Source organism: Muntiacus reevesi, chromosome 18 (assembly GCF_963930625.1).
Source record: "Muntiacus reevesi chromosome 18, mMunRee1.1, whole genome shotgun sequence".
In the NCBI taxonomy this organism is placed as follows: Eukaryota; Metazoa; Chordata; class Mammalia; order Artiodactyla; family Cervidae; genus Muntiacus; species Muntiacus reevesi.
The window spans coordinates 7,643,549-7,669,644 of NC_089266.1; the positions used below are offsets into that span (position 1 = coordinate 7,643,549).

General features: G+C 45.6%; 1 protein-coding gene across 1 annotated transcript; it reads right to left on the reverse strand.

The window, feature by feature from the left end:
* PRPSAP1 (phosphoribosyl pyrophosphate synthetase associated protein 1) lies at window positions 1–26,096 on the reverse strand. The gene is made up of 10 exons (XM_065908893.1): window positions 25,680–26,096; window positions 22,663–22,715; window positions 19,742–19,808; window positions 9,873–10,045; window positions 8,205–8,320; window positions 7,645–7,700; window positions 6,783–6,928; window positions 3,084–3,154; window positions 2,162–2,308; window positions 1–1,292 (listed from the first exon to the last, which is right to left on the reverse strand). The coding sequence occupies exons 1-10, from the start codon at window positions 25,847–25,849 to the stop codon at window positions 1,134–1,136; spliced, it is 1,158 nt and encodes a 385-aa protein (XP_065764965.1). The 5' UTR covers window positions 25,850–26,096; the 3' UTR covers window positions 1–1,133.

Sequence of the window (26,096 nt, forward strand, 5' to 3'; positions counted from 1 at the left end):
TAAGTGAATCGGTGTTTATTTAATCTCAGGAACCAACAGAACAAATGAGCAACTGCAGTTCATTTCCGGGCGGACACTATTCCCTCCTGTTTCATTCAGTTCTGACTTGGATCAGACTAGAAAAAGTCTACGTGGCACTTGCAGCAAGGCCTGCCTGACAACTAAGATGTCAACTATAACAGAATCAGGATTGTGTCATTTTAAATGTTGGCAGAAAAATGAAGTGCAGTCCTAAGTAATGCAACCAACCTAAATGTCACCTAGCACACAGGGAAAAAGTACAGTTTAGGTCTGTTAAAATAACAACTACCACCTAGGTTTCAAATATTGAACATTCAAATATTCAGATATGAATATTCAAACATTCACTTATTATTCAACAAGAATTTAACTTCAGGGAACATGAGGGGAAGGTGATGGAATGTGCAGAGGGGCACGTCTCTCCAGGGCTGGGGCCAGCCACAGACCTGGGCCGTCCCGCATTCAAGGCACTGGCTTCTGCAGTGTCTGAACAGAAGGCAGGAGAGTGGGCAGCTCTGCAGTGAAGACACTAACAACACAGCAAATTCTTTTATTTTCAATTTAAGAGCAACGCAGGGACCCAGAGATAAGCGTGACTTGCTAACATGAAGTCCTCACTAGGAGCACCACCACCAATGCATCGTTGTTCACTGGCTGTTGGCAAGCGGGTTCTTAAAGAAAAATGGGATTCTCTAGAAAAGACTTGGAGAAAGCTGACCAGTGAGACGACAAGTGGAACAGGAACGGTCCTCAGCTTCCCTAACCGGGTTCAACATTAACACGATGTGTCCTGCAGTGGAAACAACTGAATGAACGTTAGAGGGTCAGGGTTTCATCTGCCTTTCACTCCCTTTCCACACCAGCAAGATTTTCAGATACTATTCAGGAAGGCATCTAACTTTTTTTAAGAGACAGGACGGTGACAGTAGACAGCTGAGGCCACTCCCCCACGATCCCTGTTGTCCCCTGGACTATCTTAATGCCTCCTACCCACCGAACTTGGCAAGGGAAACCATCTGCCTCCCTTGAAAGGAAACACCGTGTACATAATTGATGGCACTGCTCTTCACATGTTTTCCTTAGGAGTTCTAGGGTCCGGGCAACCGCGAGAGCTAGTCGTCCACTGTGATGTTCCGGAAGAGGTACGCCATGGACTCCCCGTTGTGGATTCTCCGGATTGCTTCAGAAAGAATCAGACTGATGTCCACAGTCTTTATCTTGGGACACTGCAGCTTCTGCACCTCGTGAGGGACAGTATTTGTCACCACCACCTGGTTGACGCAGTAATGGAAAATAAACACTGTCACTGATGTTGTGTGGCCTGACGTGGTCACTTGGTACCCGACAGACCAAGTTTCAAACTACAAAACCTTACTTCACAGGGTATGTTTTTACAAACTAAACCAACACTACACAAGGGAAGGTTTACATTCAAGGGAAGGGATTCAAAAGAGAAGCTTATGGAGGTCTTGGTCTATGTATGCAGAAATGACAGGGTGAGACCCAGCTCTGCAAGAAACCTTCCTATTAGGGAAGAATTTAGGTCTTGAGAGAAATGCTACTTTAGAATGAAACTATACTGAAATACAAATTATACTGAAGCAGAGAGAGCAAGTCTTTATGAAAATAGACATATTCCTAACTGCACACGCATGTGTGCTAAGTCACTTTAATCATGTTCGACTCTTTGCAACCCTATAGACTGCAGCCCACCAGGCTCCTCTGTCCACTCCAGGCAAGAATACTGGAGTGATTGCCATGCCCCCCTCCAGAGGATCTTCCCGACCCAGGTATCAAACCTGTGTCCCTTGCGGCTCCTGCACCGCAGGTGTATTCTTTACCGCTGAGCTACCAGGCAAGCCCATATTTCTAATTGTAAATCTGACATCTGCCCAGACGGTTAGCCACCCAAAGCATGATTTCAGTCCTTTGGAGAGGGAGGAAGTGATATTGACTGAGCCACTGAACTACCCACAGAAGACAGAGCAGCAAATCATGACTCAGGAGCAGACAGACCTCTAAGTTAGGCTAAGTGCACTTCCCTGAATGGTTCACCCGGGACGTCTACCTTACACGGAAATAATGTTAAGCTCTTTCCGTATAAAATAAAGATTTAAAACCTCGAAAAGAGCAGACAGACCTCGTCGATGGAGGACTCCTCGATCAGACGGGGGGCCTCTGCGGACAGGATGCCGTGTGTGGCCATGACGTAGATCCTGTAAGCGCCTCTCTCCTTCAGAATCTCCGCAGCGGCCACGAAGCTCTCCACGTCGTCGATGATGTCATCCTGCGGACAGACCCATGCTCGGGCTCGAGGAGGTCCCTCCACCCTCGTCTGTAAACACGCGCCTCTCTGCACTTTGCTTCCGAGGGTGTCCAATGGAAGAACGGAGCCATCCGCCCAGGTCAAAGACAGGACTGAACAGCCCTCGGCAGCAGTAACAGAGCCTCACGGACTGAACTTCAGAGGAGAGCGCGGCAAAGCCTTACAGCGTGACATTCCGCTTCAGCTCAGGAGATCTCCCAAGATTCTTCTTCCTATCTATTTCAAACTTCTGATGAAAACCACATAGCCAGTGTCTCATTTACTATTTGCCCAAGAGAAAGCTAACTGATGGGAACAGAGCAATGAAGTAAGCCATAGTAAAGGTCTGATCCTGTGGCCCAGCAAAGGCAGTTTAGGGCTGGGAGCACAAGTACTGTGTTAAAATAACAAAGGAGACACATGTTCTCATTGGTGAAAATGGAAGGGCCGGCGAGCTCACTTCATGGCCCACAGACTTAAGGGTGAGGAGTGGGGTCAGCTGGTTTGATAGAACCCAGGGCCCTGAGACAAGGTTATTTGTGGAACTGAATTTACTTACAGGTGCTACTACTGTGCTCATTTTACATGTGTAAGTTGTAATAATGATCCCTGTTCATCTGGTTTAAAAGTTTCTGCTACTTGTCCTAGGGGGTTCAAGGCCAGACGGATCCATTTAAATGTACGATCATCACCGGACACCCATCCCAAGATGGACACCTGCCACAAGGTCTGCACAGGACGGGAGACAGTGACCTACCACTATGATCGCGATGCGTCCTCCCACATCTCCAACTACCGTTATGGGTGGCTTCTCCTTGGCCATCATCACTAAGAAAGCAAAACAAATCACAAGATCCCAGTCAGCCAAGGGTCACTAGGTGAATGAAGTCATCACATCACATTCCCTGGAACGGGTGGCAGAGCCCGGACAGACAATTTAAAAATGTGTGGATTCCCCTTAGTCAACCTGAGGCCTCTCAGAGATGGATTATCTAGAGGATCACCGTCCACCAGCAAGGAAGCCGAGTTTAAACTTTCCATACCCGCATCACAAAGCAAAAAGAAACAGATGAAATTCACAGATTTTTCCTGTACTCAGTATACCTAACATATTATCATTTTGACACATAACCGATATGCACCTTTATTAGAGACTTTTTTTTTTCTCATCACTGTCTTATTCGGTGTGCCTTCTCCACATGTGGTGATTCTCAGTTGGGACCAACTGCGTTTCAAGGGTTCAGTGGCCCTGTGTTTCCAAGACCCAGACCATGCCGGGTGCACGGGGGCCTCCAGAAGGAGGGTGGAGGAGCAGAGCGAGAAAGAGCTCACTGGTACAGAGAAGCAGCCCTACCACAATGCCACTCAGAACAGACACACTCTGTATGTATGTAAATAAATGCCGCTTAGAAAGTAAACAGGGAAATGCTGTCAAAGAGCTGGCTTGACTTCATTTTCTTCCACGGTGACCTTCCTGGGACAAAGAATGTAACCTCACTATCAAATAACTACACCACTGACATAATCAGTTTCCTGAAAATTAGGAAGCCGAAGACAATAATCACAAGTCCATCATCTTTTCCTGATTTAACTGGTCCTTAAAGTTGAGGCTTCTTATCTACTACAAAATTTACACGTGAAAAAGGCCCATCCCGAATACAAAGCAAACTTCAGGATGCAGAAGGGACAGAGGAATTCACTTTGCAAAGGGGGTTAAGTAAACTGGGCATGCGGCCTGCTAAGTTGCTTCAGTTGTGACCGACTCTGCGACCCCATGGACTACAGCCCGCCAGGCTCCTCTATTCACGGGGAGATTCTCCAGGCAAGAATACCGGAGGGGTTGCCGTGGCCTGCTCCAGGGGACTCTCCTAACCCAGAGATGAACCCGCATCTCCTGAGGCTCCTGCCCTGCAGGCAGATTCTTCACTGCTCAGCCACCAGGGAGGCCCCAGGAAACTGAGGGGGCAGAAGTATTTCAGAACAGACATCCTGCTTTTTGGGGAAAGCTTTTTAATTTTTTCCAGCCACTCTGTGTGGCATGCAAGATCTTCCTTCCCCGATCTGTGCCCCCCTGCACTGGAAGTGTGAAGACTTAACCCCTGGACCACAGGGGAAGCCTTGGAAAGCTTCTTTTAATTCTGAAATATCTACTGTAGGAGTAGTGAGGGAAGGGGAAGAGGCTAAATTCACGGTAATTCTACAGTTTAGTGATTATCAGCAGGCCATCCACCAGAGCTGACTCCTCTCGAAGGCGCTATAAACCTGAAAGAACAGGTGTCCCTCCGCGTGTACCAGCAAATCAGCCAGGCTGAAATCCAACACTACATTACTGGCAAACTTCAAAAGACATTTCCTGATTTCCCATCCCGGAAACAAGGGCAATTTCCTGAATTGAGGCAGTCACAGAAGCTCTGCATATAAGCATCACCTCAAAGAGGAGGAAGTAAACCACCAACATCAGAAAAACCTTCCTCAAATCCTGCTGTAAATTAAACCATGTGGGTAGGTGGTTATGCTGACCTCCCCAATTCTTAAAGAGATGTGGTCCCTTTTGTGACCATTTTTCTCTGTAAAAAAAGAAAAAGACTGCAAGCTAGTATCTCCTGTCAGACCGCAACAGAAACTCAGTTCTAGTTTGATGCTCCTGTTGACTCTTTGGTAACCTCTCCCCCCCAAAATTCTATCAATTTGAAATGAAAAATAGGCATGGCTAGGGTTGAGGCCTAAAAAAAAAAAAAAAGACTAAGACAACAAAAGCTTCACGCCTGGTACACTTAGTCCCTGCTCATAACTGGCTTTGGGAGCAGCACAAACTCAACACGTAATTTGGTGGCGACTAAAAGAGACAGACTTCTTACAGCATCAAGAGAACAGGCCCCCACAGGACCTCCCTGGTGGCGCAGTGGGTTAAGAATCCGCCTGCCAATGCCGGGGACATGGGTTTGATTCCTGATCTGGGAAGATCCCACATGCTGCAGAGCAGCTAAGCCCGTGCTCTGCAACAAGAGAAGCCACTGCAAGAAGTTCTAGCACCCAAACTAGAGAGTAGCCCATGCAGCAACAAAGGCCCAGCACAGCCAAAAATAAATCAACAAATAAATTACTAAAAACAAAAAAGTTAGGTATCAGGTCAAAAGAGCTACATCACTAAAATAAATGCTAGTTACCTGATCACCAAAGCCTGATATTTGACCAATGTTTGCCAACATCCATCTTGTGTGCAAGTGTACTAAGTCGCTTCAGTCATGTCTGACACTGTGACCCTATAGACTGTAGCCCACGAGGCTCCTCTGTCCACGGGATTCTCCAGGCAAGAATACTGGAGTGGGTTGCCATGCCCTCCTCCAGGCAATCTTCCTGACCCAGGGATCCAACCCACTTCTCTTAAGTCTCCTGCATCGGCAGGCAGGTTCTACATCACTAGCACCACTTGGAAAGCACCATCACCCATTTTACCAAAATTCAAATGCTTAAGATTTCATGCCACTATACATACATTTTACTAAAGCCAAAATTATTTCACACTCTTGGGAAGCCAAGTGCTACCCATATTAGCTCTACTGTCCTCAACGCCTACAAATGTGTGTAACAAAATATTTCACGAAAGGCGAAACCACTGTAATACCATTCAATTATTTTAAAATACCAAGACAGCATGTCACTTATAAACAGAATCTAAAAAAAGCACACAGATGAACTTATTTACAAAACAAAACAAACTCACAGACTTAGGAAACAGATTTATGGTTACCAAAGGGGAGAGGTGTGAAGGGAGATAAATTAGTTAAGAGTTGGGGATTAACAGATATGTTAATATATACACTACTGTATGTAAAACAGTCAGCAAGGACCCACTGATACCACAGGGGGCTCTACTCAATACTCTGGAATAACACATAAGGGAAAAGAATCTGAAAAAGGATAGATGTGTGTGTGTGTAATCAGTGTAATAGATACAATAACTAAACTAGGCTTCCCTGGTAGCTCAGTGGTTAAGAATCCACCTGCCAATTCAGGAGATGCAGGTTGGATCCCTGGGTCGGGAAGATCCCCTGGAGAAGGAAATGGCAACCCACTCCAGTATTCTTGCCTGGGAAATCCCATGGACAGAGGAGTCTGGTGGGCTACAGTCCACAGGGTCACAAAAGAGTCAGACACACAACTTAGCAACTAAACAGCAACAACCACAAATAACTAAACCACTCTGCTATACACTCAAAATTAACACGGTGCTGTAAATCAACTATACTCCAATATAAAGTAATTCTTAAATCATATTAATACTAAAAAAAGAAATAAAATCTAAAACCTGTAATAATACTGAAAAAAGAAAATTTCAAACTTGTAAAAAAAAAAAATACCAGAATACATCCATGTAGGAATGAACTCCTAGCCACTCATACTATTCAAAACTGTCTTCGATTTACAAATAGAATAAAGACATGGCTGATCTTACACGGCAATTCCAGCCCTGGGTGGACAGTCGCGTTCTTGACCATCGGCGGGGAATGGCGGCCATCGTCCATGTCCATCTCCGCACACTGGGCCTCCCCATGGATGACAGCCAGGCCCAGACGCAGCCTCTCTGCGTATGACTGAGCCCTGAGAGGAAGCCAACGGGAGAGGGTGAGATGCATGGGAAGGAAGATCCAAGCGTGGCTTTTTCATCACTTCATTAACCACAGAATGAAAATACCAGTCCACCTTTTAGGGACACGCAAAGTAACTGTTTCTGCAAGTCACAATGTGAGGCTTGGGCCAGAATGCAAATGTCTCAAGAGGACCCCAAGGTGGGAAATGGGCTGGCATCTGACTCTGGTCATTTTGGTTCTACTCTTTGCCCAACAGCCTTACATTCATCTTTAGTTGCTTTTTGGTTTTGTTTTTTTCTCTACTTTTTGGCTGCCTGTCACACCAGGATATTAGTTCTCTAGCCAGGGAGGGAAGCTGAGGCCCCCGCAGTAGAAACTCAGTGTCTTAACCACTGGACTGCCAGGGAAGTCACTCATCTTCAGAATTCTGTTCAAAAAGGTCTCAAAAACCACTGCCTGAAAGGCACTTGTAGCATTCCTGTTTTCCTTTTGCTGAGAACTCGAAGGACTTAATTTTCTCCCAAGGGAAAACTGAGTAATTCCAAGAACCACACATGTTATGTGGAGACTAGAGGTAGAGCTGTGGTTTGGAGTATGACAGTGACTTGGGGGAAAGCTGGACTCATGAGCCTTCACAGGCTGTATATGGACAGACCCCGGATCCTAACACAGCCCATTTTGACTTCAGAAGCACCCGAAAGCGATGAGTGTGTCTAGCTTATTTACCTTTTTGCAGCATCAGGCGATTTAGCTACAATGACTGCATTTCTGTAATTTGGAATCTAGATTTGGAGGAAAAATAAGAAAACACTGAAAAGATATAAAAAAATAAATAAACAAAAATACTTGGGTGCTGGCATTACATCTTTTTTCCTCTTATAAAAATGATCCATATTAGCAAATAAGTATGCTAGAATCTCAATTCACACAGTTACCATTTTTTAATCCCTATCAATTAGCATCATGGCCAAAGCAGGCTACATCAAGAAGATAAAAAACAAACAAACAAAAAAAGAAGATAAAAAACAATTCTTAAAACCTTCATTTTAAAAAATATAAGCAAATGGCTAAAGATACTTAGAAGGAAATCTGTCTTTAATGTCTTTAAAAAATAAAAGATCCTCTGTGCCTCAACGCTGACCCTGGCTGGCTGCCTCAGGCATTAAGACTTCAGCAAGAGATCATGTGATCACCCTTTGTGCCTTTCAATACGGAAACCTGGTACCAGAGAAGAACTACATGGGGTCTCTTTTGAGGACAAGGGGGTATTTGCTGGTGCTCCTCACTTCTTCCTGGATATACTGAAGCAGGAAAGGTGAGGCTCTAAGGTTGTCCACGGGAAAGCTGAAAAAGCCTTGTATTTCCTTTTGATGAAGATCCATAGTGATAATGTGAGTTAAACCTGAAATTTTAAAACACAAAATTACAAAGTTCACCCCTACAAATTGACAGCTACAGTGGACACAAACTAGGCGCCCAATGCCTGCTTCATAATAGAAGGCAGGGGGTACTGTGAACAAGTGCGCTGGTTCTAAACCTTATTTGCAACCTTAACAAAACTTAGTAAAGACAATGATAAGCCTGATGTAAAGAAGCCTATAAACTTCCACACGGATTAGAAAACTAAACCTAGAAAGAACAGCGCTTCCTTCTCCTCTAACCATTAGCTTGGGCCTGAAAACTAGAGAAAGAAAAATCAGGCAGAAGCAAAAATATGAATAGGGTATTAAATACTGGAGCAAAAATAGATGTTAAAAACAAGTAAGGCCTTGATTAAAGAATCTAGGAAGAAATGAAGGGTTGTAGATAAATGAAGAAGGAACAAGAAAGCAAAAGCAAAGTAATATATAAATATATATATACTAGAAAGAAAGAAACCACAAAACACAAGGATAAGACACTGAAGAGTCCGGAAAAATCTGTATTATGTCCTAAGAGAACGGGTTAGGAAGTACACCTATAGAAAAGCAGTGAAAACATACTCTTATAATCAAAAGTGCTAAACAAAAGAAAATGTACATTCATGGCAAGTGGCCAAGCTCAGTGAAAAATTTCCAGAGCAAAATTTCTGGTTCTTTGGAAAGAACCAGAATAACTTGTTCTTTCCAAAAACATTACACATTTTTAAAGAATGGAATTCAAATATGTTTCTGAGGACTCAGATCTATATTTGAGTTTTTAAATAAACATGAAGCAAATAAAATCCCAACAATTGAAAGGTTATTACACTGAACAGAAAGTATGTCACTACAAAAACATATGATGAAATGATCTGCTACACAGAAGGACAACCAGGGAGGAAGAAGAGAGTATGTAAGCTGAAGAAACAGTAAAAGAAAAACCCAGTTTTACTACTATGTACATACACTGAATTTTGTGCTCAGTTGCGTTCGACTCTTTGTGACCCCTTGCACTGTAGCCCGCTAGGCTCCTCTGTCCACAGGATTATTCCAGCAAGAACACTGGAGTGGCTTGCCATTCCCTCCTCTAACGGACTTTCCCAACCCAGGGATCAGATCAGACCCACGTCTCCTGTGGCTCCTGCATTGGCAGGGGGGAATTCTTTATCACTGAGCCCCTGGTAGCTAAGGTTAAACAAATCTAGACCGAAGCGCAAAAGATCACAGCCGAATGCCAAGATGGTCAGCTAAAATTTCACTGATGATAAGATGACTAGGACATAGAATGTGGAAAAAGTCCAAGTTGAGAGAAAAGAATCCTGAAGCAGACAAGGTCACTCTGAAGTGGGGACAAAGAGGAAAAAAAATGAATACCTAAGCTCACGGATCCCTAACCAGAATTATGCAAAAACAAGCAAGACAAAGAAACTACCCAACAACGCTCAGAGAAACAGGTAAGCACCAACCACCTATGGCTGGTGGGGTATGGACTACCCTGGCCCAGGGAGGGTCCTAACTGCCAGTATGGGGGCCCCAGGCGCGGGCCGCACTCACCTGCTTTTGCCAGCATGGATGCCAGGAGCTTGCACACAATGGAGCCCCTCTTCCGCATCTTGCTCTGCTTGCTGTAGGGGAAGTAGGGGATGACGCCAATGATGTTCCTGGCACAGGCGGTCTTCAGCGCATACGCCATGATCAGCAACTCCATCACAGCCGTGTTCACGTCTCTGAAACAGGTGGTTTGTCCTTTGGGATTAATGTCATTTATTAACCCCTGGCAAGGATCTCAATCCCAGCAACCTGACCTGGGTTGCCAAGATGGGTGTTAACGTGAATTGTCTCAGTAGCTTAGGATGGTACCTCCTGAATAGAGGAGGAAGCTGGTTCACTTTTCTTTTGAGCTGAGTGAACTCTAGTTTGCATCTGAGGTTACTGACATTCACAGCACCATCATCCACACTCATCTCTGCCTGGATCTTGTCAATGACATGGTCATGGGAGTGGCAGGTGAAGCAGATGTTGACTGCTGATGACCAGTTAACCCACACCTGCTGGTACCATCCCCAGGATCTGAACTCAGGCCAGGGTGCTGGCACCTCCTTTTCCTGGGAACACCATGGGAAATCCACAAGCCCTTCCACTTAGCTGAAAGAATTTGGTCTTTTCTTTTTTTCTTTTTTGGGTGGAGAGAAGGGTAAGCGGGGCAGGAAGGTCTTGGAAGTTAATTTCCAAAAATCTCCCCCATCCCTTCTTTCCCTGAGATACATAGATTCACGTGCATGCTTACTCAGTTGTATCAGACCCTTTGCCTACCAGGCAAAAGGGTATGGACATAGCCTACCAGGCTACTCTGTCCATGGGATTCCCCAGGCAAGAATCCTGGAGTGAGCTGCCATTTCCTTCTCCACAGGAATCTTCCTGACCCAGGAATTATCTCCTGTGGATCCTGCATTGGCAGGCGGATTCTTTACCACTGAGCCACCTGGGATACAAAGATAACCCAGACAGACAAAGAAGGAAATGTGAATCTGAAAAGTATTCAAAGGAAAGGTTATTTCCAAATTTTAATGAATGTTGAGTGCCACCCTTTGCCAAGACTGATCAAGTAGCCGGTAGGGCTCTGCTCTTAAAGGGCTTTGAAATCCTTCAGGATGACCTTCCAAAGTTCAATCCTCTCTCTCTAGCCTCCTCCCAACTCTTCTTGGGATTGTCCAAGTGTCCTCAAATACCCTTTCTTTGGCATTAGGAGTGTATTTCCCTTGCCTTCCCAAGATAAAGAAGATCATTTCCCATGTCCGAGTTCCCACCCAAGTGAGGAACAGGCTCTTCAGATTATACTTTACAAAAAAAAAAAAAAAAAAGGAAAAGTTTTACTTATTTATGTTAATTTTTGGCCATACCCTGTGGTATGTGGGATCTCAGTTACCTGGCCAGGGACTGAACCTGCACCCCTGATTTGGAAGGCAGAGTCTTAACCACTGGACCACCAGGGAAATCCCTGGATTATTTATTCAGTTCTTGAATCACCTGATCAAAATGAAAAGCCTGCCATCAACACAGCAGAAACTTAACAAATGACTGTTGAATAAGTGGTCGAATGAAATACTCATCATGAAATGCTTTTTAGCTTGAAGGACTGTCAGGCCACTTCCCCCTCGTCTCTTCCAGTTTATATTCACACCTATGCACCTGGGAGGGAGCGATGCAAAGACAGAGCTTTCCTTCTGACACCGCTTCCGCACCCATGTTCACTGGTGGAACTCCCCACCTCCCCTCTGCAGTCTGGACTCTTCATGACTATTTCAAGGTTCAGTCATAAGCTTCTATGTTTACTCCTCCCACAGGGTAGGCAGAGTTGATTCTGGGCTCAACTTCAAGATGCAACTGTCGACTAAGATATTCCTTTTGGACTGCTAACAGGTTGCATATTTTCCAATTATCATTTCCTTCCTCTGAAATAAACTGGAATCTTCTTCTCCCTCATATTTCCAAGTTAATAACATCCCATGTCTGGCATCAAAAGGTCAGAAGACACACAGCCTTTTGGTATAATCATGACAAGACATTTATCAACCACTTTCAAGGTTATTAGGTTGGTGCAAAAGTAATTTTGGTTTTGCACTGTTGAACTTTGCTGTTTTGGAATACTTCCTCAAATAAACGTGGTTATATTATACATCATTTTAATGCACGTTTCTCAGTCTATGTTTTTTTGCTAATAACTTATTATTGTGTATTTTATATTTACTTTAAACTAGGGAAATGACGTTAGACAAAAAGCAAGTTCGTGCGATTTTCTCATTCAAGTTCAAAATGCGTTATAAAGCAACGGGGCAACTAGCAGCATCAACAATGCACTTGCCCCAGGAACTGGCTAACAACGTACAGGGCGGCGGTGGTTCAGGAGTCTTGCAAAGGAGACGAGCGCCTCGAGGACAAGGAGCGCAGTGGCTGGCCATCGGAAGCTGACAACAAACCACTGAGAGTGTCACTGAAGCTGATCCTCACAACGACGCAGGAAGTCGCCAAAGAACTCCACAACGGCCACTCTGCGACCACACAGCCTTTGAGGCAAACTGAAGCGGTGAGAGCGCTCTGAGCGCAGGCCTCAAGAGGCGGCCGAAAAATCAGAATGCCGTCATTGTGAGATGCTGTCTTCTCTTACTCTGCAGCAACAGTGAACCATGTCTCGACTGGATTGACTGTGACATGCAATGAGAAGTATGTTTTATACGGCAACCGGCGACAACCAGCTCAGTGCCTGAACTGAGAAGAAGCTCCAAAGCACTTCCCAAAGCCAAACTTGCACCAAAAAAATGTCAACGTCACTGTTTGGTGGTCTGCTGCCAGTCTGATCCACTATAGCTTTCTGAATCCTGGCAAAACATTACATGTGAGAAGTATGCTCAGCAGATGGATGAGATGCATCAAAAACTCCAACCCCTGCAGCTGGGGCTGCAGAAAGGACCCAATTCTTCTCCATGACAACAGCTAACCACACGTTGTACAACCAAGGGTTCAGAAGTTGAGTGAATTGGGCTACAAAGTTTTGCTTCATCCGCCATATTCACCTGACCTCTCGCCAACCGACTACCACTTCTTCAATCATCTTGACAACTTTTTGCAGGGAAAATGTTTCCACAACCAGCAGAAGGCAAAAGAAAATGCTTTAGAAGAGTTTGTAGAATCCCGAAGCACAGATTTTTACACTGCTGGAATATACCAACTTATTCCCGGCAACTTATTCCTCTGGCAAAAATGTGTTGATTTTAATGGTTCCTATTTTATAATAAAGATGTGTTTGAGCCCAGTTATAATGATTTAAAATTCATGGTCTGAAATCGCAATTACATTTGTTATCAACCTAACACTTAGGAATTCATAATACTTGGTCAGTTTTCCACACTCTTCAACAATTTTCATCCTGCATCATCCATTTACCAAATATTTACTAAGCACCTTGCATCAGGTACAGTGTCGGTGGGGAGATAACTTGGTAAACGAGGCTGACCTCATCTTGTTGGGGGGGGGAATCCTTTGGCTCTCCCCCACCATCACCCTTGGAATCATTTGTCCCTAGAAGGAGCACGTTAACTCACCTAAGAATGTCCCCTTCCCCTTCTGACCCTTCAGCCCAGAGGAGAGCTCCCTGCCCACAACAGATCACCTCAAGGGATGCCTGTGGGCTCTGGGGATTGAGATGAAGCCGGCCGGCACTCGGGATAGAATGTAGGTAACTCAGGAGTCTGTCTCTAAACATCAGGCATCATACACCCTCTATCAAAAGCCTCTTCCACATACAGACTGCTTGTTGACGTTAGATAAGCCTTCTTAATCTTCCACTGGTGTGGTGCAGTGTGTGGCATTAAAAAAGCTTCACTGGACGTGGTGGTTTCTTATACCAGATCCCAATGCCAACAATACGTTGAGAGTTGAAGTTAATCAAACAGACCCTGGAGGGCTATCTGTCTGGGTCATGGGTTTTCAGCTGTCCTTGTGACAGCATTTACAACACACAACCACACGCCACAAGGTTTGGACACCACGCAAGGGAGGGCCGGTGGCAAGACACTGAGTGTAACGAGAGGAACAAAGTTCTGGAGAAGCCTTGACTTCAGAGTAATTTTCTTTCCACTAATTACTAATCTCTCCCGTGAGGTTTTTAGTTTTTTTTTTTTTTTACTTTTTCCGTTTCCTAATGACCTATGCACCAGGGGATTCCACATTCTTTGGATCAAGGCTAAGGAAAGCCTCCCGTGCCCCACCCCCTTCTGGTCAGGAAGGGACAAAAGGGCCCTTGTCACAGCGGCTTTACCCATCCTCTGAGGGACGCGGACAAACTGGATGCCAGGCAGTTACTGTGGGGGCTAGCAGGGCCAAGAGAAGCTGGCTGGCAGCTTCTGCTTTATCTGTTCCCAGCACATTCTGGCTGCTGCTGCTAAGTCACTTCAGTCGTGTCTGACTCTGTGCAACCCCACAGACGGCAGCCCACCAGGCTCCCCCGTCCCTGGGATTCTCCAGGCAAGAACACTGGAGCAGGTTGCCATTTCCTTCTCCAATGCATGAAGGCGAAAAGTGAAAGGGAAGTCACTCAGTTGTGTCCAACTCTTAGCGACCCCATGAACTGCAGCCCACCAGGCTCCTCCATCCATGGGATTTTCTAGGCAAGAACACTGGAGTGGGGTGCCATTGCCTTCTCTGACATTCTGGCTAGTGCCTGTAATCTCTAAGTAGAACAATCTTAATTGTTTACCAACTCTTTTTCTCTTCCCTAAGACTATCACATCTTACATTAACCTTGGCTTTTACTGCTCTCTCATTTTCAATGGGCAAAAAATGCGTGCGAGGTAAGGACATAGTCTATACATTTCAGTTAAAACTGCAAAGACAGACCAGCACCACAGATGGAAGTACTGAGAACAGGGTCAGGGAGCAGGACGTGCGCCACCTCCACCTCCAACAATTCATAACTTGCAGCAAGTAAGCTGTCATGTTCTTTTAATGAGTAGTCTCACGCAGCTCAGTGGTAAAGGATCTGCCTGCCAATGCAGGAGACGTGGGTTCAATCCCTGAGTGGGGAAGATCCCCTGGAGGAGATGGCAACCCATTCCAGTATTCTTGCCTGGGAAACTCCACGGACAGAGGAGCCTGGCGGGCTACAGTCCATGGGGCCGCACAGAGATGGACTTAAGAGATCACTTAAGATGACTTAGCGACTAAACACCAACAGTTACATCAACAAACTGGAAGGTGTGACATAAAACACACTGTCCTCCGAACGACAGCTGGTAAATCTCCCCAGCTAGTTCCCTGGCTCCGAGTTCAGGGCCCCTGGGAGCTCCCGAGGACCCCCTGTGGCAGTGTGACTGACTGTAAGGAATGCCTATTTGGCTGCCATTTCAGGCTTTCTGGAAACCCTTGGAATTTCCTAAGCTTTGAGACAGTAGAGGTGTCCTTCGTTATGTTAATGAGTGACTTTCCGACTGCACCTGAAGGAGGAGACTGGTTGCCTGGGAGACACACGACTGTTAGAGAAGGTGAACTTTCAGTCCTACCCCGTGAAGGAGTCCCACCCCGTGGATTCAACCAACCACCAAAGGCTAATGATTTAATAGGTCATACCTTTGTAATGAAGCCTCTGTAAAAACCCAAAAGGAGGGGGTTCGGAGAACTTCCGGGTTGGAGAGCTGGGGGGAGAGCGGCTGAAAGCTCCGGACCGCTCCCTGCATACCTTGCCTAGGACACCTCTTGACTTCCACCAGAGTCAAGCCCTGAGGGGAATTCAGGATGGGGAAAAACTAGCAGCTCTCTAGGCTTTGGGTAACAGGTCCTAGATAAAGAGATGCATACCTAAGGGCTAATTTCAATGACCAAAAATCCTTGTCTTCCCAAGTACAGAAAAGCACTAAAATCATTGTGATGTCTCTGATTTGTGATTAGCAATAATCTTCTGATGCTTCACTTCCCCCACTCAGCCCCCCACCCGGAAAATACCTCACACATATCCTGGTTCCTCTCTTACCTCATCAGAGTGGTTCCTTAGCTCCACCTGTTAGACAGGCTCCAAGGCTACAGTCCTCAGTAAGGTCCTCAAATAAAACCTAACTTGCCACTTTTAGGCTGTGCATTTTCCACCAATCGGCAATCTATATAACCATGTATGGCAAATAGGACTAAAAAACTAAATTAACTAAATTTAGTTGTCATTCAAATATTCTGAAGTCAGGCAACAGAATGTTGTTTTATACTGTTTATTGGGACAAACCCAATAACTCTACATGGGATCCACACCCACACACATTCTCTTTGTCTTTTCTCCAAATTTCCTCTCCCATCCCCAACATCCTGAAAGATAGAGGAACTGTCCAGGGAAGGTGTTTTTGCTCTGACACCACCAAACTGAACCACAGGGAAGACAATGGTGGCTTCTAATAATCTCAAAACAAGTACACACAGGGAACTGCACCATCTTCAGGACAGGGTTCTGGTTTCTAAAAGCATCACGTGTATCTGTGCTGCTTCTTCAAAGAGAAGCCTTTCCACATGGTGAGTATGTAAAATTACTGTCATGTTATTCTATAAAATTCACTCTCTCCACTGTAACTCCGAGGACTGCTCCCTACCTCTTCCATTGGTTAAATTTCAAATATCCTAAGCTTGAGTAGAAAAAACAAACAAAAAAACAAAAAATATTTCCCAGTAAGCTATTAACCAACATGTTTTTCCATGTTTATTTTATTCTCCCCCTGGAAAACATGTGCACATTATAAAGTTCAGTCTATAGTACTGTCCCAACTTCACCCTGGATTGCATGTATTAATAGTTCTACTGCATTCTTGGTTACCATGATATGGAAACCAATAATTAGACAAAGCACAACTTCCTGCCACCAAGGAAATGAACTGCCTATCCTGAGGGGCACGCCACAAAATCAACTGGTCGAAGTGTCAGCATCTTGCAAAAGCATCAAAAATTTCCAAAGTCAATGAAAGACTAAGGGACGGCTCCAGACTGTCTAGAAGATAAGATACACGGCAAGTGAGCGCCGCCTGAGCCTCAGCTGGCTCCCGGACCCAGAAGAGCCCTGGGGGACAGCGGACGACTGAGGATGGGGCCTGAGGCTTAGGCGGTCATGACACAGAGGTCTCAGCATCCCGACTGTGGTGGTACAGAATGCCCTCGTTGGGAACTAACTCATGGAGGTTAAGACTCGAACTTTCACTGCCACGGACCTGGGTTTGATCCCTGGTTGGGGAACTGAGATCGCACAGGCCATGTGGTGCAGGAAACAAAAGAGAGAGAGAGAGAAAGGGGGAGGGGGAGGGAGGGAGAGAGAGAGAGAGAGAGAGAGAGAGAGAGAGAGAGAAAGCTCTCCTTTGCAGGAACCACACTGAACAGTGTTTGGGGGGTGGGGAGATATCAGACTGGCAAGTTTGTCTCAGTGGCTGCACTGCACAGGCAAGACTTCTGTAAGTCTGTGACTGTTTCAAAACCTGAATCTTTAAAAGATGAGGTGGCTTGTTCTGTGCTGATATGATACGTGGATCTTAGTTCCCCAACTAGGGATCAAACCCGCACCCCCTGCAGTAGAAGGGTACAGTCCTCACCAGCAGACCGCCAGGGAACTCCCTATCAAGCTCCTTCTATGCAAAAAATTAAGAAAAACATATACGCAACTGCTTGAAGATGCAGAGTCTCTGAAAGGATGCCTAGGAACCTGATGACACTTGCCACATCCAGGGAGGGAAGTGGAGTGGCTGAGGGCAGAGGCGGGCCTCGTTACACATCCTTTTGAAATTTGAACCACTCAGACAAATTAAAATGGCTTTTATTTTGGTTTTGAGGATCACCTGAATTATGGAGCCTAAATTTGTTTGTACATAACCAACAGAGAGGAATGAACACCTACTTAAAGTAGTTATCTCAGAAGACTAGGCGGGTGGATGAGGGCTGGGGAAATTTTTATTTTCTGATACATGTTTCTATAAAGCCTGTGTTTTTAGAGATGATTATTACTCCTATATTCAGAAAAAATATTAAAACACTTAGTAGCTACCAGTTATCACTATACAAGGAAACTCTTTATATTAGGGTTCACATCACTCTCTCCATGACCCTGTGGTCCTCAGCTTCCTTCAAGCCCAGCTTTCTCAATCCCTTCAGAGGGGACTGTAAGGAAAAGGTTTTTTCCTTCTCTGCACATTCACAACACTGAATACTGCTGACCACCAAATATGTAGGGGTTTTCCCATACATACGTAACCCTCAGAATCTTGGGGATACCACCTGGGTGTCCTACAATTCAGTTCAATTCTGACTGTCTCTCTCTGGACATAGCAACAGATTCCACAGCTTAAGGGCCCAGTCCCATGAGACCGCCCTTCCTCACTTCAGATACGGGCAAGTCCAGACTGTCACCTGTCTAACCAACCTGCTATAAATTGAGAGGTCCCTAGGATCCACTCCTCAGCTCCGATTAGTTTGCTAGAGCAAATTAATAATAATAATGAAAGAACTCAGGGAATTCCCTGGAGGCCCAGTGGTTAGGCCTTGGTGCTTCCACTGCAGTGGGGCACGGGTTTGATCCCAGGTCGGGGAACGAAGATCCTGCATGCTGTATGGGAGAAGGGTGCAGAGTGTCTCCACCCTTGCTGCGTGCACCCACCTCCAAGCACCCCCATCTTTACCAACCCAGAGGCTCTCCACACCCAGGCCTTCTGGGGGTTTTATGGAGGCTTCATGATACCAGCTGGAGAAGGAAATGGCAACCCACTCCAGCATTCTTGCCTGGAGCATCCCAGGGACTAGGGAGCCTGGTGGGCTGCCGTCTGTGGGGTCACACAGAGTCGGACACAACTGAAGCGACTCAGCAGCAGCAGCAGCATGATACCAGCACAAGTTGTCAAATCACTGGCCACTGGAGATGGATTCGACTCCTCTCCAGAGGTCACGGGGGCTAGGCTGAAGGCACCCACCCTCTCATCACACGGTTGGTACCCCTAGGAACCAGCCCCCACCCTGGGTTTATCCAGGGGATTTCCAAAACTCCCTGCGTTAACATAATTCAGGGGTAACTGAAAGGGGCGTGCTCTGAATAATGGAGATACTTTGATTGCTAATTCTCAAGGAGGAAGTTCAAATAGTTTTAGGAGCTCTGCACCAGGACAGGAAGACCAAATCCATATTTCTTATTATAAATCTCAGAATCACAGAGGCCAAACAAGAGTGGCCAGGTGGAACTGACACCCAAGGATTAAAAGGGACACATGTAAAGTGCCCGCACGCTGCTGGCACCCAGCGCCCTGCTTATTACTCCCACAGTCTCAGGAACTAATCTGATCGATACGTGAAGGTCTGGATTTTTCAAAGACACCAACCCCATTCCCAGTGAGGGGTTCAGAGGAGATAACTCCACAGGGAAGTTCACGCTCAGGTATGCCAGGATTCTCCCAGGGCCTGTCCTGCGTGGAGAGAGGGAGTAGATGGTATCTGTGATAGAGACGATGTGGGGGGAACCGGCCACTGTGCAAAATTAAATGCAGTGCAAAAACCGGCCTCAGTGGATACGAACCAGAGCGGCTATGCACTGCATTTAACAACAACAAAGGCTTTCAGTAGAGCTGAACAGACAGACCCTGGCAAACGGAGGGAGGATATTTTGTCCTTGAGGATTTTCAAGCTTGGAAAAGATGATCAAGTAAATACACAGCAGTTAAGTACAGTGTGACAATCATGGGAAGAATTCCAAAAGACCGAACGTGTGTGTCTGTATACATGTGAACGCATACATATACATCATGTTTTAGAAAGCAGTTAACATGCAAACACATTTACAATTTAGAGAAAACTGAAGTTCACACGAAGAGACAGCAAGTTACATCACCAAGATTTTTAGAGGAAAAGGGATAAAGTCATGCTCTTACCTGGGTATTGTCTGTATAATGAAAATATCTTGGCCACGAACAGATTCTTTTATTTCAACTCTTGTTTCTGAAAAATAAAAATGTTCTATAGTTTTAAGGAAAAGTACTTCACGCTGTAAGAATGGTGTAAGAATGCTGTAAGAAGAAAAAAAAAAAAAAAGAATGCTGTAAGAATTGGGCAGCAATCGGAGGGAGTAAAGGGGAATCTAAACCAACACTTGGAGGGAGTTAAAGGGGAATTTAAACAACAACTCATTGGAAAAGACCCTGATGCTGGGCAAGACTGAAGGTGGGAGGAGAATGGGATGACAGAGGATGAGATGGTTGGATGGCATCACCAACTGGGTGAACATGAGACTGAGCAGGCTCTGGGAGTTAGTGATGGACAGGGAAGCCTGGCGTGCTATAGCCCATGGGGTCGCAAAGAGTCAGGCACGACTGAGAGACTGAACTGAACTGAAATCGACACTTCACTTAGTGCACCAAAATAAATTCTTAGTAGATCTGGGAATGACATGTACTGATGTAAAAAAAAAAAAAATAGTCAAGCTCAGGGGAAAATAAGCCAAAAATAAACTAGAAGGCAAAAGCAATAATCAGGCCTATGTAAAATCTCAGGGTCCAGAAAAGAAAATCCATCACTAAATAAACACAAGATGCTCAGGGAAAAGTATTCAGCAATTAAAGAGGCCAAAGGTTAATACCCTTATTATTCTTTTTAACAAAGCTGTGGTCTCCTCTGTGTCAGGCCCTGAGCTGGGGTCCCAGAGAGGAGGACATGGACCGAGGGGAGGACTGACCCAGGAGAGAGAATGCAATGCCAAAGACTGGCAAACACTCCAGGACAACGTATAGGTCAAAGCCCAGCCACGAGAAAGGAGAAACAGGCCTGGGAACGATGGCCTCACTGCAGGCTGGACCACGCAGTGGGAACGAAAGTGTGGGACAGCAGGGGCAGGGGGTACCAAGCAGAGGGGGTGTCACTGTGCATCTGGAAACAGACTGAAGGAGGAGAGGAGATAAGAGAGGAGGGCAGGGAGTCAACTGGGACCAGACTTCCCAAGAGTCTGAATTTTATTCCAAAGTAGACAGGAGAACCACTGGGGGATCCGTGTGATCACTGGCCACAGTGTAGAGAGAATGGTGGCAAAGCAGGAGAGGCTACTTGGGGAATGCCACTCCAGGTTGGTTTTTTTTTCCCCCCATTTATTTTTATTAGTTGGAGGCTAATTACTTTACAATAGTGTAGTGGTTTTTGCCATACATTGACATGAATCAGCCATGGATTTACACGTTTTCCCCATCTGGGTTGTTTTTTAAGGAGTCCAGGCAAGTGAGACAGTGCGCTGGACCAGAGCAGCAGCAGTGGAGGCAGAGAGAGAAGCAGGTAGATTTCAAATGGATTCCGGAATCGGAGCACACAAGACATGCTGATGCGCGTGATGAAAGATGAAGCAGGTGAGATGGGCAGAACCTAGGTCCCAAAGGGCCCCAACATGATTGCTAAGGAGACTGAACTCTGGCCTATAAAAATGTGAAGTAGAGATAAGTAAAAATTGTTTGCATTGTGGAAATAACCCGTTGGAGGGGAGCAGAACAAACTTAGGCTAAAAATGCAAGTAAGAAGACCTGTTAAGAAGCTACTTTGACAACAAGAGAGAGAGAGGAGGCCTAGAACAGTGATGGGAAGATGGCGAAAAAGGTCCTCCCTAAACCTCCCTCCTTTCCTCAAATGCTTCATTAATGAGATCCCCAAATGCCATCACAATGAACCAAATCTGTTACTGTTAAATAGGCTATCTCACCTACATGCACTCACCTTCATTGGAAGTCACACTTCCAATGAAGGGGGCTGGGGTTCAATTCCCGGTTGGGGAACTAAGATTCCCAGATGCTGCGCAACTCAGCCAAAAAATAAACAAATTAATTGAAAAAGAAGAATGAAGGCTCTTCTTAGAAAAACTCCAGTTCACAAGCATGTGTTTAACAACAACAACAAAAATAAGCATCTCCTGACTTGCCCTGGCAGGAAAGCTTCTGAAGTCACCAAGTTAACAGCTGTTGAGTGTGGAAACTGGATTAAGGGTTTCTGGGGGTTAATTATAACACAGATGTAACTTGCACACACTCCAGAACGTACACTTTGCATTACTGTCCAATACTTTGCTTTTTTAGCTCCCCAAACATCAGTTCCATCTTAATTATCTCCTGGGCAAACACAGAAACATGAATCCAAGGCTTTCAACTTTGCAAAAATAATTCCCAGCTGGGGGTTTACTCCTGGAACAGGGCTATCAACAAAGTGCCTTCAAGCAGTATTATTTCATGTTCCAGCTCTCCCTGGAAACCCAGCAGGGGATTTCCCTGCCGGTCCAATGGCCCTCCATGCTTCCACTGCAGGAGGTGCGGGTTCTATCCCTGAGCTGGGAATGAAGAGTCCCACATCCTCCACCTGATTCAGAACAAAAAACTCAGGTGGCAACAAAAAGTGGTGACTAACCCAGGGTAAACTTTGACAAGACTTGAGAGAAAAAATGAGAGATAAAACTAATTCAAAGAGGTTTTAAAAGTAAGTCATTACCTATCTAGTACAGATGGCTCCTAATACCATTTGATGACTTAGTGAGACACATAAACGTAGAAAGTATATATCAAATACACAAAAATAAGGAAGAAAAATCTCCTCCATCACTTTTTTCATTCTAAAATGACAAGATATTGCATTACCTTGGAACAACAGGAAAGAAGACTTAAGGAGAAAATAAGAAGTCAAGGTTTAGAAGTACTGAAAGCTTTCCACCCCTACTGTTAAAGAGCAATGGATTTTTGTGTTAAGTATGAGTAACACTCACCTTTTAAAAACATGCCAGTCAATTAAACGGAGCTTGAAGGACAAAGAACGTTTAAGAAGTTTAACTTACCTCCATTGGTCTCTTGATAAACCACAGACTTCCCCAATTCAGCACCAAGACGCCTAAAGGGAGAAAAAAAGCAATTAAAGCTCTTTTAGGAGCATTTAACCACTCTTAACCACTGGACCATCAGAGAAGTCATGCTTCCAATGAAGGGGACTAGAGTTCAATTCCCGGTCAGGGAACTAAGATCCCACATGCTGCATAACTCAGCCAAAAAATAAACAAATTAATTGAAAAAGAAGAATGAAGGCTCTTTTTAGAAAAACTTCAGTTCACAGGCATGTGTTTAACAAAAAGACTACAATAACTACACCAGCATTCTCTTACCAAAAAAAAAATTTAGAAAATTTAACTTATTAAGGACTAAAAATCCTATCATTCCATGAGCAGCCTCCAGCGCTCACCATTGTGTAACACACTGCTTTACTGGGAAGAGCCCACAACCAAAGTTTAACATCTATTTCCATCATTTCTCGAATAATAATTGTCTTGCAAAATTGATGCCAAATAAACCCGTGGTTAGCAGCAATAATTCAAAAAACACAAGCCAAAGGCAAATGCCTCAACTGTCAAAAGCATCAGACTTCCGTGTCATTAACCAAACGCAGTATGAATCTTGTTTGGATCCCGATTAGAACAAACCAAGTGGAAAACTCATTTTTGAGACAATCTAGGAAATACGCTTCCTTTGTGGCTAGATGGTAAAGAACCTGCCTATAATCCAGGAGACCCAGGTTCAGGCCCTGGGTCGGGAAGATCCCCTGGGAAAGGAAATGGCAGCCCACTCCAGTATTCTTGCCTCCATGGACAGAGGAGCCTGGTGGGGTACTGTCTGTGGGGCCGAAAAGACATGACTGAGTGACTAACACACACAGTGAAATATGCACAAGAACTAGACATTAGGACTAGACAAGAGAGTAGACATAAAGGAATTAATGGTGGGTTTTTGTTTGTTCTCAGTTCTTATTGGTCAGTATCACCATTTTTATGAGTGAAATAAGGGTTGTTGATAATGGTTGTTGTTTACGTTCTGCAATCTCTAAAAACATGCCAGCCAAGTACACAACAGAACATTACTCAGCCTTAACAAGAGGTGAGATTCTGGTCCACGCTACAGTACGGAGGCTGTGCTGTGTGCCTAGCTGCGGAGCTGTGTCTGACTCTGCGACCCCACGGACAGTAGCCCAGCCAGGCTCCTCTGTCCGCAGGGATTCTCCAGGCAAGAATACTGGAGTAGGTTGCCAAGCCCTCCTCCAGGGGATCTTCCCCACCCAGGGATGTGGACAGATTCTCTACCATCTGAGCCACCAGGGAAGCCCACATTATTGATAAACCTTGACTGAAAAAAAAAAAAGATTCAAAGTAAAAAAGTCAGGCAGAGAAATACAAATATTGTATGAGTCCATGTATAGGAGGACCTTAGAATGGGAACAGTCACAGAAAATAGAACAGAGGTTACCAGGGACTGGGAGGGGTGGATAAAGGGGAGTTAGTACTTAAAATTGTGTACAGAGTTCCTGTTTGAAATGATGAAAAAGATCTAGAAATGAACAGTGCTGATAATCACACAACACTGTGAATGTACTTAACGCCAGTGAATTGCACACTTAAAAATGGTTAAAACTTAAAACTTTTCTGGAACAATTTTTTCAAGAACCAAATAAGACCAAGGCAAAACCACTATTTAATTCTGCCCTCCCCTCTCTGGTTTCTCTCAGCAAGGTCATTGTGGTAAATCTGACCCAAAATAAACAAACACAAGCTTTATATTTAAAATTAAGTGTTTTAGTTGGCCTCAAAAGGACAAATAATCAGTGGTCAGAAATGGAAATTAGGTAGTAGGCTGCAAAAGGACTGTGAGTTTTTTAACACTCTTCTAATCTCATTTAAAACTAACCGAAAAGAACACAGGCAATGCTGAGACAATATCCCTAAAGTTTCCCCTTTCTTCTACATTTTTCATCTAGAATCTTAAAATATATTCATGCCATTACTTACAAACTCTGAAAATCCCACAGAACTCTAATAAGTTGTTTAAAACCTGAGAATGACTTTAAAAGTTAAAAAACAAGCTTATTTATTTTTTTTTAACAACTTTATTTGCAGAGGGCTCAGAAGGTTCTTTCTCTACAATAGGACTCTGGAGCTCTCTACAAGAGCCAACTAGAAAAGAGGCCGTTTAGTAAGCATGTATTATTCAGAGGGCCACTAAGAACCTCTGCTCTGCTAGACGCTTGAACGCATGAACCATTATTTGGTTCATGTTCACAATGTTCTGGGTTCAGTAGAAGGAACTGTCTCTATTTTACCAATGAAGTTCAGGAAAATCAAGTCTCTTGCCCGGGGGCAAGACGGGCAAGGTCCTAAGACCCCAAAGGCCACTCGAGGCTGGAGGCTTCCTTAGGTGAAAAAGCAGACTTCAGACTGATCGAACCTAACCGACTTACAGACTACGGTTAGACCTGTCGTTTCAATCATCAGCTGCGATAAATCTGCTCCCCTGGGGTTGCCTTGTTCTCACTGCCCTCCCCTACACGTCTGCTTCAGTCCGTGCATCGTGGGCCTCGGGGGTCTTTCACTTGCAAGGCCGCCCCCATCTACTGCACCAGATATTGTAACTACGTGCCGGCCTCCGTCTCCCAGGGTGGGGAGACTTGGGAACCGCGGCGATCAGATCCAGAGGTCAACTCCAACCGTGGGAAAAGGAGCCAAACCCAGAGCCGCCCCTGCTCCCACAAAGCTCTACTCTGGGGGTGGGGGTGGGGTTCCACCGCCTGGGAGGTGAGAGTGGGGAGCCGAAAGCAGGGCGGGCGCTCCAAGGACCCGAAGGGTGGGCTGGGGGAAAAGCCAGTTAAGTCGGCCAGCCCAACGCGTTTTCAGCTGCAAAGTTGGGGTGGGGGCGGCAGGATGAAGGGGCTAAATCACCCCGCGCCCCGGTCGGGGGATGTGGAGGCGAAGAGGAGCAAGGACGGTCTCCCTGAAAGGAAGGGCCCCCTAGGACATCCCCGTCCCCCGCCCCTTACTCGGTGATGCGCTTGGCCAGCTCGGTGCAGGCGGCCGTGGAGTTGGCAGAGAAGACTCGGTAGCCGGTGCGGGCGGCGTTCATGGCCGGGCGGGCGGCGGGGCAGGCTCGCGGGGCGCGGAAAGCGGAGGACACGGAGAGAGGGGGCAGCAGCAGCAGCTTCCTGGGCATCGTCCGGCCCGGGGGCGCGGTTACAGCCGGCCCGCGAGGGGCTGCACCCGGGAGCGGTTCTGACGGAGGCGGCCGCGAGGCCAGCGCAGCGAAGGCGCCGAGAAAACCGACACGGGAGGCGGGGGAGGCGGGGGGGGCGGGGAAGAGTCTCGAGACCCCCAACCTCCTTTGTACCAAAGGCCCCTCGCGGAGGAATCAGGCGCGACGAGAGAGCAAAGCAACCTGCGCCGTCGATCACCTCAAAGAT

Coding starts and splice junctions, on each gene's coding strand:
- PRPSAP1 (XM_065908893.1), bottom strand. CDS start 25,849: ATGCCCAGGAAGCTGCTGCTGCTGCCCCCTCTCTCCGTGTCCTCCGCT. Junction 3,155..6,782: donor CCCAGGGCTGGAATTGCCGT/GTAAGATCAGCC, acceptor TTGCTTTCTTAG/TGATGATGGCCAAGGAGAAG. Junction 1,293..2,161: donor AGGAGTCCTCCATCGACGAG/GTCTGTCTGCTC, acceptor TGCGTCAACCAG/GTGGTGGTGACAAATACTGT.